This window comes from Cherax quadricarinatus, chromosome 64, assembly GCF_038502225.1.
Source record: "Cherax quadricarinatus isolate ZL_2023a chromosome 64, ASM3850222v1, whole genome shotgun sequence".
NCBI lineage: Eukaryota > Metazoa > Arthropoda > Malacostraca > Decapoda > Parastacidae > Cherax > Cherax quadricarinatus.
This window is the reverse complement of record NC_091355.1, coordinates 11348662-11364950: the sequence shown is the minus strand read 5'-3', so window position 1 is coordinate 11364950 and position 16289 is coordinate 11348662. Positions and strand designations below refer to the sequence as shown.

Genomic DNA, 16289 nt, shown 5'->3' with positions numbered 1-16289 from the left:
TGGCAGGCAGAAGGTGGAAGCTAGGGTGGCAGTCAGAAGGTTGCAGCTAGGGTGGCAGGCAGAAGGTTGCAGCTAGGGTGTCAGTCAGAAGGTTGCAGCTAGGGTGGCAGGCAATAGGTGGAAGCTAGAGTGGCAGGCAGAAGGTTGCAGCTAGGGTGGCAGGCAGAAGGTGGAAGCTAGGGTGGCAGTCAGAAGGTTGCAGCTAGGGTGGCAGACAGAAGGTAGCAGCTAGGGTGGCAGACAGAAGGGTAGCAAGCAGGGCTGGCAGTAGGCATGGATATAAGTGTTTTAAAAGAGGCGGGTGATGGCGTGGTAGTGACGTGAGGCGGCGCCGCGCATGCGCACCTCAGTGTTGGGGTGAAGCTGCTACCACTAAGATGGCGACCAGTAAGAGCCTGGACCAGGTGTTGTGTACAGACTCAGATCACAGTCCTCTCGCTGCCACTGTTGGCTCTCTACACACTCACTTAGCTGCGTCGCCCAAAACCGCAGCAAATGAACCAGCTAATGCTAGTGTTAATGGAGGGATAAACAACAAGGCCACAGTAGTAGGGGAAGGCAGAAGTAACTGCGGTAAAATAGAGCTGAGAGGCCCGGCGGTGAATAGTGGTGCAGTGTTCGCTGGGAAGGTTGTGTCGGGCGTGGGGTGTGGGCAGGGTGTTGGGCAGGTGGTGGAGATCACAGGAGGAGCTCTGGTGGTACACGGAGAGGCGGGTGTTGGCGCCGCCATCCACGGCGGTGCTCAGCTCTCCAGCAGCAGCAGCAAGGGCGCCGCCGCCGCCCTCAAGCCGGTCTATGGGGTGGCCCTGACGCCCATGACAGGCGCCCAGGGCACGCAGGTGGTGAACGGGGGCGTGACAGGGGCGGGCACAGGAGGCGCCCCCCAAGTTAGCCTGCAGGCCCAGCTGGCGCTGAAGGCACTGAGCAAGGTGGTGACAGCGGCGGCCACAGCGGGCCAGACGGCAGTCATCATGTCGAAGCCTGGCACTGTGACTGCCGTGCCCTCCACCGCCACCCCGGGCACTGTGCCCATACCCCAGGGCATGCAGATCATCAACATGCGCCCCGGGCAAGCCATCAAGACCACGCAGGGTGCCACCATCGCCCCCAGGATGATCCTCAACCAGGCACAGGTCCTGCCAGCGGGCATGAGGGCTGGACAACCTGGGGTGAGTGCCCCCCTCACCTGCCAGAGTACATCTCCGACAACCCTGTACACCCCTACACATCCCTGTCAGGTACCCTGCACACCCTTGTGTGTACTCTACACACCCTTGTGTGTGCTCTACACACCCTTGTGTATATTCTACACGCCCTTGTGTGTACTCTACACGCCCTTGTGTGTACTCTACACGCCCTTGTGTACCCTACACATTATTCTGTGTACTATACACCCTTTTGTGTATTCTGCACACCCTTCTGTGTACTCTGTACACCCTTGTGTACCATACACATTATTGTGTGTAAGTTACACGCCCTTGTGTACTCTTCATACCTGTGTGTGTCCCCCACACACCTGTGTACCCAATACACACCAGTGTGTACCCTATACACCTGTGTGCCTACACACACCTTTGTGCACCCTACACACACACAACCTGTGTATACCCTACACACACAACCTGTGTATACCCTACACACACCTGTGTGTACCCTACACACACCTGTGTGCACCCTACACACACCTGTGTACCCTACACACACCTGTGTGTACCCTACACACACCTGTGTGTACCCTACATACACCTGTGTGTACCCTAGACTCCCTTGGGAGTACTGTACACAATCATGGGTATGGTGCACACAATTGTGCATGTGCAAAACATCCTTATGTGTTACATACACAGCCTTGTGTGTGCCATACATATCCTTGTGTGTGCCATACACATCCTTGTGTGTGCCATACACATCCTTGTGTGCCATACACATCCTTGTGTGTGCCATACACATCCTTGTGTGTGCCATACACATCCTTGTGTGTGCCATACACATCCTTGTGTGTGCCATACACATCCTTGTGTGTGCCATACACCTCCTTGTGTGCCATACACATCCTTGTGTACCATACACATTCTTGTGTGTGCCATACACATTCTTGTGTGTGCCATACACATCCTTGTGTACCATACACATTCTTGTGTGTGCCATACACATTCTTGTGTGTGCCATACACATTCTTGTGTGTGCCATACACATTCTTGTGTGTGCCATACACATTCTTGTGTGTGCTATACACATCCTTGTGTGTGCCATACACATCCATGTGTGTGCCATACACATCCTTGTGTGTGCCATACACATCCTTGTGTGTGCCATACACCTCCTTGTGTGTGCCATACACCTCCTTGTGTGCCATACACATCCTTGTGTACCATACACATTCTTGTGTGTGCCATACACATTCTTGTGTGTGCCATACACATTCTTGTGTGTGCCATACACATCCTTGTGTGTGCCATACACATCCTTGTGTGTGCCATACACATCCTTGTGTGTGCCATACACATCCTTATGTATGCCATACACCTCTTGTGTACCATACACGCCCTTCGTGTGCTGTATGCACCTTTGTGTGTACCATTCACACCCTCGTGTGTGTTGTTCGCACCCTTTTGTGTACTGTTTATGCCATTGCGTGCCAGACACTACCCTGTGTGCTGTGCACATGCTAGTGTGTGCCATACACACCCTTGTGTGCTGTGCACATGCTAGTGTGTGCCATACACGCCCTTGTGTGTGCCGTACATGCCCTTGTGTGTGCTGTACGCACCCTCGTGTGTGCCATACACACCTTCGTGTGCCATCTGTACCCTTTTGTGTGCTGTACATACCCTCTTGGGTGCCTTACACACCCTTGTTTGTACCATACATACCCTCAGATGATTGTACACACCCTTCTGTGTGCTGTACACTTCCTTTTGTGTGCTGTAAGCTCCCCAAACACCTTTGTGTGTGCCTGCAAGCTCATGTGGATGCCTACAAGCCCATATGGGTGACCTTCACAACCTCGTGGGTGACCTTCACAACCTTGTGGGTGACCTTCACATCCTTGTGGGTGGTGACCTTCACAGTCTTGTGGGTGCTCTGTATACATTGTTTTGGGTGCTCTGTGCACACCCTTGTGGGTGCCCTTTGCATCCCTTTGTGCACCATACACACACATTTCTTGTGTGTGGCATACACACCCTTGTGTGTGGCGTACACGCTTTTGTGTGTGACGTACAGGCTTTTGTGTGTGGCATACACACTTTGTGTGTGATGTACACACTTTTGTGTGTGGCATACACACACTTGTGTGTGTGGCATACACACCCTTATGTGTGCCATACTTGCCCTTGTGTGTGCTGTACATCCTTGTGTGTGCTGTACATCCTTGTGTGCTGTACACACTCTTATTTGTACCCTTCACCCATGTTTGGACCCTACACACCCATGTTTGGATCCTATACACCCATGTTTGGACCCAACACACCCTTGTTTGGGCTCTACTCACCCTTGTTTGGACCCTACACACCCTTGTTTGGACCCTACACCCCCTTTTTTGCACTCTACACAGCCTTGTTTGTACCCTGTACACCTTTGTTCCTTACACACTGTTGTTTTCACCCAACACTTCCTGGTTTATATTTTACACATACCTCTGTGCACCAAACGCCCCTTGTTTGTACCCAACATCACCTCGTTTGTACCCAACACTCCCTTGTTTGTACCCAACACTCCCTTGTTTGTACCCAACACCCCCTCATTTGTACCCAACACTCCCTCGTTTGTACCCAACACCCCCTCGTTTGTACCCAACACCCCCTCGTTTGTACCCAACACCCCCTCGTTTGTACCCAACACCCCCTCGTTTGTACCCAACACCCCTCGTTTGTACCCAACACCCCCTCATTTGTACCCAACACTCCCTCGTTTGTACCCAACACCCCCTCGTTTGTACCCAACACCCCCTCGTTTGTACCCAACACCCCCTCGTTTGTACCCAACACTCCCTCTTTTGTACCCAACACCCCCTTGTTTGTATTCAACACCTCCTCGTTTGTACCCAACACCCCCTTGTTTGTACTCCACACACTGCACTCTAAACACCCTTGTGTTTACAGTACTCTGCTCATTCTAGTGTGTATCTGCAAACTTTTATGTATATCTAGACACCCTTGTGTGTAGATACTTTCATCTCAAGTGCATCTACACCCTCTAGTATACATGTATTTACACACCGTCTAGTATATCTACACACCCTCTAGAATATCTACACACCTTCTAGTATATCTACATACATTCTAATATTTCTACACACACTCTTGTGTATCTATACACCTTATGTGTGTGCACACTTACATGTATATTTTTTAATCTTTTTTTATTTTTTTTATATAAAACTATTACAGACCTAGCAGATGTCATTGGCATGCTATACAGAAAACCCCAGTTTATGCAAAGGATTTTGGGCAACTTAGGTTAATCTTTTCCCCCAGAATGCAACCCACAACAATCGGCTAACACCTAGGTACCTGCTTACTACTAAGTGAGCTGGGGCAGCAGGTGTAAGGAAAGATGCCCAACTTTTCTAATGTGCCTAGATCAATTCTGGACCCCTCAGTGTGCAAGCTGAGGATGCTGTCAACCAAGCACACCCTCATGTATATCTTCACATCCTCATGTATATCTGTACTCTGTAGTGTATCTGTATATCCTCGTGTGTATCTGCTCACCATAGTGTGCATCCGCACACCCTCGTGTGTATCTGCACACCCTTGTGTGTATCTGCACACCCTTGTGTGTATTCACACACGCTCTTGTGTATCCGCGCACCCTCTTGTGTATCCGCATACCCTCATGTGTATCCACGCACCCTCCTGTGTATCCACACACCCTCGTGTGTGTGTGTCTGCCACACACCCTCGTGTATGTCTGCTGTACACCCTCGTGTGTATCTGCATTGTGTATTTGCTCTCATTTGTGTTCACCCTACACTTCCTAGTGTTTTCCCTACAAACACACTCGCGTTCACCCTACACATCCTCGTATTCACCCTACATACCCTCATGTTCACCCTACATACCCTAGTGTTCACTCTATGCACCCTTGTGTTTACCCTTCACACACTGATGTTCACCCTACATGTCCTCACATGTACCTACATGCTATTGTTTGTACCTTGCGTGCCCTCGTTTGTATCCTACAAGCCCTTTTGTGTATCCTATATTCCCTCGTGTGTATCTTAAACTGTATACAGTATCCTACGTGCCCTTACGTATATTTGTATATTCCTTTGCGTATCCTACACATCCTCGTGTCTATCCTATACTCCCTTGTGTGTATTCTACACATCCTGCCCACACATTTTAGCCATACACTTGGTCTGTGTATAGGGGTGCTACTGTTCTTTCTGTGTATTTTGTGTCAGTTGATCAGTACTAATCACTTGTATAGTATGTATGGCTTAAGTACTCCTTTTGAATCTGCAATACTGTATTTCCTTATATTCTGCATACTACAAATTGCCATGATGGTTACTTGAGCTACAGTAACTTTTCTTATATATTAATTAAAATTATGTATGGTCATCAGTTGGAGTTTGTTTACTTCTGTAAACTTTTGATATAATCTTTACAACTAATGACCACCATTTGTTCTTGGGACATTTAAAATATAGTATGTATATGTAGGTTATTGTTGCAAACACTTTTTATACAGTACAGTATTTACAGTCATACTTATGGCTGTTGAGTTGTGTTTACATTGTATTATTATTTTAATCATTTGTTTATTTAATTTTTACATTCATTGCCTTTGGTTTTCGTTGCTAGTTATTTGTGCTTTATATATTTTAACTCTCCAACCTAAGTGGTCATTTACAAATCATTATTGACATTGCTGGTATGCATGCTGTGTGTCATACGGGTCTTCACGTTTTGTATGAACAGTAATTTTGAAATAAAGAATTGTATTTAGTTAATGCCCACAGGTGTCTTAACTTACACTAGGAGAGGACGTTCAGAAAGCTGTTTAGAGCTTCTTTATTATTTAGCTGATAACTGAGTGATGAATAAATTTAAGAAATACTGTCAGTGTTTTGACACAGCATTGACAGTTCAGTTGTGGTTGACAGTAAACTCATTGACAGAATGCTAGTGATTAATTTGTTATTGGTAACATTTACAAGTATTTTGTTCGCCACATGCTTGCTTCTCTTAGGTGATCAACAGTGAGTCCCCTGTATTACTATATTCTCAAAGCTACTCGTTAGTCTTATATAGCCTTGTGCTTGAGCCTAACTTAATACTGATCGGTATTTTATTATGAAGACGTTTTGCCACCCATTTTCAACCCTGTGCAGCATTTATTTGTGGGAGACAGTTGAAATTAAGGTGCATTAATCAGCCCCTCAGCTCGATTAAAGTGGACCCTCGAATTTCAGCATCCTTTTTCTGTATGTAAAACTATAGTTATTCTCTATAAAATGTATTTTTTGTTAATATTTCCCATAAGAAATAATTTAAATCCAATTAATCCATTCCAGACACCCAAAAATATTAACAAAAAATACATTTTATAGAAAATAACTATAGTTTTACATACAGAAAAGGGATGATGAAATTTGAGGGTCCACTATACTTTAAAGACTTAATTGCCTCACCTTCTACTGTCTCCAGTATTTGAACTCTGTATTGAAATGAAAAAGCCCCCGGATTCAAATTAAATTTGTACGTTTTTCTTTATTTCTATGGTATAGATTATTAATTGATATTAGAGTTTTGTATGAATAACTAACAAAGTAAATGGTATGAACTGCTAGCAGTCACTCAAGAAAACTATTCATTGTAAATTTACAGATATTGTTACAGGCTTTTATAGACATAGAGTGGTGATAAATTTTGAAAATTTAATCTGAGATAACCCAGCAAAGTCGAATACAGTAGACGAAGAGGAAGCGTGTCTATCTCGCACTCATATGGAGGGCCAAGCTGCCACCATGTTTTGCATTGAATGACCCAAATGGGTTTAGCTCTTAATGTGAATTAAACAAACAAAACAGTATGTGTGAGTTATGTTCCAGAAAATTGGAGCCATACTTGAAAATGTGACAGATGGAGTGAATAACTTACAGGAAAAATAGATTACATTCTTAGCTACATCTAAAATAGTAAAAAAAAAAAAAAATAGTCTTGAAGTACAAAATTCATTTAAAATAATAATCTATGTATTGTACAATGATTTTAAAAGGGAAGCAGATTTTATGGGCACATTGAAGCATGTTAGTATAGTATAATGCAGGATGATATAGCTTTTCGTCTTTAGGATCATATTTTTTTTTCTCAGTACCAATTGTCAGTCAAATATTTGTTAGCAGTATCTTTACCCATTTTGCTTTCATCACATAGAAAACATACATCATTGAGGCCATGGTCCCCTGACATAGCTCCGTTACGAGCTTATCTCGGTCATAAACTGTGAGCAGTAAATTTTGGCTTAGATGTGAAAGAATGGATCTATGTGGTGAGTGTTAAGTGTACAAAAAAAAAAAAAATTCTTGCTTCACGCAGTGCATGATGGGGAAAACAAAACTGTGACCCTGTGTACGGCCTAAAATAGTCACTGAGGTATTTTCTCAGATGGTTTTTGTGGTTTTATTGGCAGTTTCTTAGTATCATTTGACAGAATGAAAGATATACTACTGAAATAGAGAGGATTTTGTTTAGTTTCAGGACAGAAAGTAGCTTGAAACTGAGCTCAAAGTATCGGAAATGGTCAATTTTTGCCAATATTCCAGAGTACACAGCTGTCCAGTATGTGTCCAACTGACCAGTCTGATATGCACTTAGGCATACACTGACATTATTTGTATAATTATTACAGTAATTCAGTAAACTGCATAAAAGTAAATTTTATATTTTTTGTGTGTACAAAAATTCAAAATGAAAAGCAAGTGTAATATAAGAGGGGCCTGGAGACATGAGTGAGGAGCAGAGGAAATGTTTATTTAGTGCCATGAATGTCTACATTGTTTATTCTGGACCCTATTTTCAAATTGGCAAATGTTGAATTTTGTGTGAAATGGGCCAAATTACCAATTTCTGATCACTTTATTGGGAAGCTGAAATAGGTAAATGGGTGGTTTTTCTTGTACTCATTTGATAGAATAGAAGGAATACTAGCAAAACAGCTATGAGTTTGGTTGACTGGAACAATGTAATTGGCCAAAAATAGAGCATAAAGTGAGCAGAATTGCTGATGCATAAATATTGCTGAGATTGCTAACTTTGCAAGAGCATAATTCTGTAAGCTTTCCATCAATTTCCATACTTTGGACAAAGATAATCATTTCATAAGATATTTTATTTTTTTTTAAATTTTTAACCCTAGGAACAAGTTTGTGAGTAGGGGTCACAACACTGAAAGGGTTAATTTTGGGGGTCTGGACAGCAAAAGGGTTAAAGGTGAAAATGCTGATTTATTTGGTAACGTTGAGTGGCCTAAGTTGGCATCATAATGTTTGATGATAAGTTCTTTCAAATACCTGTCAGAAAGATGTAAAATGAGAGGAGGATATGAATGAAGTGTACAAATGGAAGATGGGGAATAAATAAGGGGGATATAAATAATATGTTGAAAATATGTTAATCAAAATAGGACTTGCAGAAATGGGTTCAGGTTGGAAAAATTTTAAACTTAGAAAGGATATAGGACAGCACTTGTTTGGTAATAGTTGTGGATAAGTGGAACAAACTCCTGAATAGCATCATTGAGGTGAGAACCTTGGCTGGCTTTAAACATAGGTTGGACAGATACATAAGTGGGTGGGAGTTGGACCTGCCTTGCATTGAACTGTAGGCCCACTTCATTGTCCCCTCTTATAAATAGATATTCTCCTCACCTCCAGAGATCTTTCTCATGATGGTCTTGATATTTTCATTTGTCATTTCCTTAAAAGGAAAAATGGAGACAGACTAGCACAACCCTCTGCCTTTGGTTGACCTATTGCTTCCCTTCTTGTGCTAGTCCTAAATGAAGTCAGTCATAATGATAGTGAGCTTCAGCAGTAGTTAACCCTTTGAGGGTCGACAGGCCCTCTCCGAGACTTGTTCTCAGGGTTGGCTAAATTTAAAAAAAAAAAAAAAAAAATTCTTTTGAAAAGATTGAGAATCTTTTCCCGATCATAATGACACCAAAAGTATGAAATTTGATGGAAAACTTACGGAATTATGCTCTCGCGAAGTTAGCGGTCTCGACGATGTTTACACATCGGCGATTTTGCCTACTTTGAGCCCTATTTTCGGCCAATTCCAGTGTACTACTCGACAAAAATCATAACTATTTCTCTAGAACTCCATTTTTTCTATCGAATGAGTAGAAGAAACCACCCATTTACTGATTTCAACTATCCACTACAGTGGTCAGAATTTAGCAATTTTGCCAATTTCACACAAATTTCAAAATATGCCAATTTCCAAATAGGGTCCAGAATAAACAAGAAAGACATTCCTGGCACTAAAATAACATTTCCTCTGTTCGTTAGTCACATCCCCAGGCCCCTCTTATATTTCTTTGGCTTTCCACTTTCAATTTTTATTCTTGCAAAAAATAGAAGATTTACTGTTATGCAGACTGCTGCATTAGTGTAGAAATGGTATAAATAATATCAGCGCACTTGTGAAAGAATATTAGACTCACCAGTTGACGTGTATTGGATGCTTGGCATGATTTGTTTACTTTTGAACTTTGGTAAAAATCGATCATTTCTGCTACTTCGAGCTCAATTTCAAGGTACTTTTCATTGTAAAACCAGTCAAAATCATCTCAATTTCTGTAATATGTCTTCCATTCTATAAAATGAGACCAAGAAAACTAGAATACAATAATAAATACCATACGAAAATACAGTGCAAAGTCGCTGTTTTATTCCAAAAACACGGTCAAAGTTTTTTTTTTTCTCATTATGCACTGTGTGCTGCAGGATTTTTTTATACTGCACACCCTAGGAAATGCCATGCCCATATGAAAACAGGAAAATGCAAACTCCCTTCCTGTAAGCTTTTTCACCCTAAACTGTGTACCTCTTCAGTACAGGAAAGACTGTGCTATAACTTAAATTGCCAGGCATACCATCTAAAGGGGACAAAAAGATACAAAACATCCAGGCCATGGGAAAACCTGGGTAGCCACAGTCACCAAAGAGGGAGAGGTTTTTTAGTGCCAGGAAGGAAAAAAAAACTGGCAGGAAATGGCAGAAATCGTACACCAAATCCAGTCATTCCTGGAGTGGAACCACAGTCGATGGCCTCCACTCCAAACCAACAGATACAGATACTAATGCCGGAAAAAAAATCCCCCCCCAGTACCAACAATACCACCAGTCCGATAACATTCTTCTTTGCAAATATACAGGGTCTAAAGCCAGCAACAAACAACAAAATACCTTTCATCCGTGGACTGCTTGCAGAGGCAAAGGCAATGTTCGCGGCTTTCACTGAGACCCACATAAAGGATCACTTGGACAACGAAATATGGATCCCAGGTTACAACCTATATAGATGTGACAGAGTGAACAGGCAAAAGGGGGGGGTTGGCCTGTACATTGCAGAGTCACTTGTTTGCACAGAACTGCTAAATGCCTCAAATGATGTAGTGGAAGTTTTAGCAGTAAAGGTCGAGAACCAAAACCTAGTCATTGTGATAGTCTACAAGCCTCCGGATGCAACATCCCAGCAATTCCAGGAACAGCTGTTAAAAATTGACCACTGTCTGGAAAACCTTCCAGCTCCTGCACCCAACATCTTGCTCCTGGGGGATTTCAACTTAAGGCACCTAAAATGGAGGAATATAGCAAATAATACTGTTGCAGTAATAACACCAGGAGGCAGCTCTGATGAAAACTCACACTCACGCGAGCTTTTAAATCTCTCCACAAAATTCAATTTAAACCAGCAAATAATAGAGCCTACTAGACTGGAGAATACACTAGACCTCATCTTCACTAACAATGATGATCTGATAAGAAATATCACCATATCAAAAACAATATACTCAGATCACAACATAATTGAGGTTCAGTCATGTATGCGCGGAGCCCCAGACCGACATAATGAGATTAGTCACGAGGGAGCATTCACCAAATTCAACTTCAATAACAAAAACATAAAGTGGGACCAAGTAAACCAAGTCCTAACCGATATAAGCTGGGAAGATATACTAAGCAACACAGACCCCAACTTATGCCTAGAACAGATTAACTCGGTAGCACTCGATGTATGCACAAGGCTTATTCCTCTAAGAAAAAGGAGGAGTAGATGTAAAACAGAAAGAGACAGGCGCTCCCTTTACAGGCGACGGAAAAGAATAACAGAGCGGCTAAAAGAGGTCAATATATCTGAAATGCGTAGGGAGACACTGGTCAGAGAAATAGCAAGCATCGAACTTAAGCTAAAAGAATCCTTTAGGAGTCAGGAATCGCGGGAAGAACTAAAAGCCATAAATGAAATCGAAAGAAACCCAAAGTATTTCTTCTCCTATGCCAAATCAAAATCGAGAACAACGTCCAGTATTGGGCCCCTACTTAAACAAGATGGGTCCTACACAGATGACAACAAGGAAATGAGTGAGCTACTCAAGTCCCAATATGACTCAGTTTTTAGCAAGCCGCTAACCAGACTGAGAGTCGAAGATCAAAATGAATTTTTTATGAGAGAGCCACAAAATTTGATTAACACAAGCCTATCCGATGTTATCCTGACGCCAAATGACTTCGAACAGGCGATAAATGACATGCCCATGCACTCTGCCCCAGGGCCAGACTCATGGAACTCTGTGTTCATCAAGAACTGCAAGAAGCCCCTATCACGAGCCTTTTCCATCCTATGGAGAGGGAGCATGGACACGGGGGTCGTCCCACAGTTACTAAAAACAACAGACATAGCCCCACTCCACAAAGGGGGCAGTAAAGCAACAGCAAAGAACTACAGACCAATAGCACTAACATCCCATATCATAAAAATCTTTGAAAGGGTCCTAAGAAGCAAGATCACCACGCATCTAGAAACCCATCAGTTACACAACCCAGGGCAACATGGGTTTAGAACAGGTCGCTCCTGTCTGTCTCAACTATTGGATCACTACGACAAGGTCCTAAATGCACTAGAAGACAAAAAGAATGCAGATGTAATATATACAGACTTTGCAAAAGCCTTCGACAAGTGTGACCATGGCGTAATAGCGCACAAAATGCGTGCTAAAGGAATAACAGGAAAAGTCGGTCGATGGATCTATAATTTCCTCACTAACAGAACACAGAGAGTAGTCGTCAACAGAGTAAAGTCCGAGGCAGCTACGGTGAAAAGCTCTGTTCCACAAGGCACAGTACTCGCTCCCATCTTGTTCCTCATCCTTATATCCGACATAGACAAGGATGTCAGCCACAGCACCGTGTCTTCCTTTGCAGATGACACCCGAATCTGCATGACAGTGTCTTCCATTGCAGACACTGCAAAGCTCCAGGCAGACATCAACCAAATCTTTCAGTGGGCTGCAGAAAACAATATGAAGTTCAACGATGAGAAATTTCAATTACTCAGATATGGTAAACATGAGGAAATTAAATCATCAGAGTACAAAACAAATTCTGGCCACAAAATAGAGCGAAACACCAACGTCAAAGACCTGGGAGTGATCATGTCGGAGGATCTCACCTTCAAGGACCATAACATTGTATCAATCGCATCTGCTAGAAAAATGACAGGATGGATAATGAGAACTTTCAAAACTAGGGAGGCCAAGCCCATGATGACACTCTTCAGGTCACTTGTTCTATCTAGGCTGGAATATTGCTGCACACTAACAGCACCTTTCAAGGCAGGTGAAATTGCCGACCTAGAAAATGTACAGAGAACTTTCACGGCGCGCATAACGGAGATAAAACACCTCAATTATTGGGAGCGCTTGAGGTTCCTAAACCTGTATTCCCTGGAACGCAGGAGGGAGAGATACATGATTATATACACCTGGAAAATCCTAGAGGGACTAGTACCGAACTTGCACACGAAAATCACCCACTACGAAAGCAAAAGACTTGGCAGACGATGCACCATCCCCCCAATGAAAAGCAGGGGTGTCACTAGCACGTTAAGAGACCATACAATAAGTGTCAGGGGCCCGAGACTGTTCAACTGCCTCCCAGCACACATAAGGGGGATTACCAACAGACCCCTGGCAGTCTTCAAGCTGGCACTGGACAAGCACCTAAAGTCAGTTCCGGATCAGCCGGGCTGTGGCTCGTATGTTGGTTTGCGTGCAGCCAGCAGCAACAGCCTGGTTGATCAGGCTCTGATCCACCAGGAGGCCTGGTCTCAGACCGGGCCGCGGGGGCGTTGACCCCCGGAACTCTCTCCAGGTAAACTCCAGGTAAACACTGACCACATAGACCCATTCTTTCATATGTATGCCTACCAGCTTTCTCCCGCTAGATTTGAGGGCGCTAGAATTTAGGCGTACTAGTACGTCAAAAACCCTGGGTCGTAAGCCGTACTAGTACGGCCGAAACCCTCAAAGGGTTAAATCTTTAGATTCTCTAATTTGACATTTGGCTTCATTTCCCCATTATCTTCACACTGGTTACGATAGTTATTATATTTGCACATTTCATAAGTTGTGACATTGAATTCATTGTTTTTTGGTTTTGTATCTGTATTCTGCACAGAAACAAAAGTTTTTTAAAGCCAAATATTTTAACTCCTGATCTGAAATGTAACTATACATGAACCTGGCTGATCTTCAGTTTATGTTCTTGTACTAGCCTAGATATTTTATTCAGCTAAGTAAGTTTTTCTGCAAATGATATGGAGTTCAACTGGTTCAGTCTTGAGAGCATCAAGTGTTTGCCATCTTTCCACTCTAGACTGGCACTAATTAAAGTGTTCAGTCCTGTGACTTGTACAAAGTGCAATCAAAAAGTTCCTGGACTGCTGTGAAAAAAATTATATAGGCTTGCCTGATTGCCTAGTTGAAATTGTCTCCTTTGAAGTACTCTCCTTGAGAGGCTATACATTGATCCCAGCACCTCTAACATTTCTGGAGCTCTCTGTCCTAATGGTATCTAGTGTGCCCTGCAATTCTTGAATTTCCCCCACTTTGTTAAACACTGCTCTCCCCTTGAGTGCCAGTTTTACTTTTGGGACGATAAAGAAATCACTGGGGGGCTACATCTGGGGAATAGGGAAGGTGGAGGATAACTGCCATGTTTTTGGACACACACACACACAAAAAATGGTGTTTTTGGTCTAGAGTCAGCAAGTGGGGCACAAATTTCATAGCCACTTGCCCCATTTTCAAATTTTTAGTCAAAAATACTTTTGACACGACCCATAAGAAATTCCCACAGCTCTTGCAATCTCTTGGATGCTCTGATGATCCTCATGAATAGCCTTTCTCACTTTTTCAATACTGGTGTCTGTTTTTGACGTTGATGGATGGCCAGAGCATTCATCATCCTCGACTGACATTTGTCCTGCTTTGAATCGAGAAAATCATTCAAAACACTGTCTAATCCATCGTTTTGTCGCTAAATGCTTGCTGAAGCCGTTTTACTGAGCTTGAAACAATTTCACACACTGTTCTTTCTCTTAAAGATTCCATTGTATTATGCAAAAAATCATAACACACTGACAACACGACAAAAAAAATGCCCATATAGCCTCAAGGGAATGAGCAACCACACTGAAACTTGCGATACACTTCACAAAGAAGTATACTATGTAGTGTGATCTTTGCTGCCACCATATATCAACAAGGAAGGATAAAAATTCAAGTACAAGAACTCTTTAATGGCATTTCATACTGCTGCACCTTCTTCGAGGCTTAAACCACAAAGAATGCACTTGGAGATGTTCTGTCATGTTACTTATCTGAAGTAATAAAAGGGTTACATTTAACCTAACTGGGTCTAACGTACGTACTAGTATGCAGGTGATGAATTTGCCTGACATACTAGTATGCAGGTAAAGATTGTGTCTGACATATCAGTATGCACAATTTTTTGTCTTCAGATATGCCACCTTCCAATATTTTTGATCCAAGCAAAACTTGTTGGGTTTTCTACACCCTCTTCCTGCCCTTTGAACAGATCTGTGGCCAGGCAGGTCTACACAGTGCACCATGGTTGACTATGCGGGTTATGACTGTGTCCATCGTACTATAATAATAATAATAATAATATAAATTTATATCTACAAGTACATGTACAAGGTATACAGGCCTGGCTGACATAAGTGACGTATTACTACATAGAAAGCCGTTTGTTATGCAGAGTATTTCAGGCAGATTAGGTCAGTTTTGTCCCAGGATGCAACCCACACCAGTCAGCTAACACCCAGGTACCTATTTCATACTGATGGGTGAACATGGACAGCAGGTGTCGTATGGAGACATGTTCTAATGTTATCCAGCCGTAACGGAGATTCGAACTCCCAGCCTCAGTGTGTGAGCTGAGTGCACTAGCGATTGAGCTACGGGACATTCATATACATGCAATTTATCATACCTTCAAATACACCACCTGCCAATATTTTTGAGAGCATAACTTTCTGGGTCTTCAACAGTGTCTTTATACCTTTGAAAATAATCTAAGGCTAGGGAGGTGCACACAGTGTATCATGGTTAACACTGCTTAACAAGTGTAAGTAAACAGTGACACCAAACCTGTTGTTCCCCCACTAGCTTTCCTACCCACAAACAGGGCGTGGAACTGGCAAATTTATTACTATGTAGACTTAACCAAGGATAACCCAATAAAGTCAAACAATGTGACTTATTTCCATGTTTCAGTGAGCATTACACCTTATTAATTGTGATATCTTAAGATTGTTTGTAAATACGTAATACTATATGTTTTACAGTGGTCTTGAAGGTACACAGGTCTTATTGACACAGAAAGTTCATCATGTTTATATAATCCAGGATATTCCTGTGATGCTAAATATATATACGTACAGCCTCTCCTCACTTAATGATGGAGTTCCATTCCTAAGACCATGTCGATATACGAATTTGTCACTAAGTGAGGAGCATACTAAAATGATAGTGGGTTTGTGTCAGCCATCTTTGACACTGTTTTAATGTCACCTTTGCATCATTTATAACATTTCTGGTATATTTTTAAATGTTTATACAGTAGAGTACTGTATATTGTAATAAACAGAATAGAGGAATTCAGCTCTAATATACATACATTATTTAGGTATGCATACTGGTCAGACAGCCCGTCCTAAGTCTGAGTTGTCGGTAAATGAGTACGT

At 42.5% G+C, this 16289-nt stretch overlaps 1 protein-coding gene across 6 annotated transcripts in view; it reads left to right on the top strand.

Annotated features, from left to right (window-relative positions):
- Positions 1–296: 296 nt before the first annotated feature.
- The window catches only part of LOC128700023 (transcription initiation factor TFIID subunit 4), a 206434-nt gene continuing 190441 nt past the window's right edge, over positions 297–16289 (top strand). Inside the window, exon 1 of one of the 6 annotated variants that reach the window (XM_053792955.2) lies at positions 297–1238. In XM_053792955.2, coding sequence (XP_053648930.1) covers positions 378–1238 — 861 coding nt within the window. In that variant the 5' untranslated portion in view covers positions 297–377. The remainder of the gene's footprint in view (positions 1239–16289) is intronic. The other 5 variants (XM_053792952.2, XM_053792954.2, XM_053792950.2 and 2 more) reach the window with 5 other exon arrangements.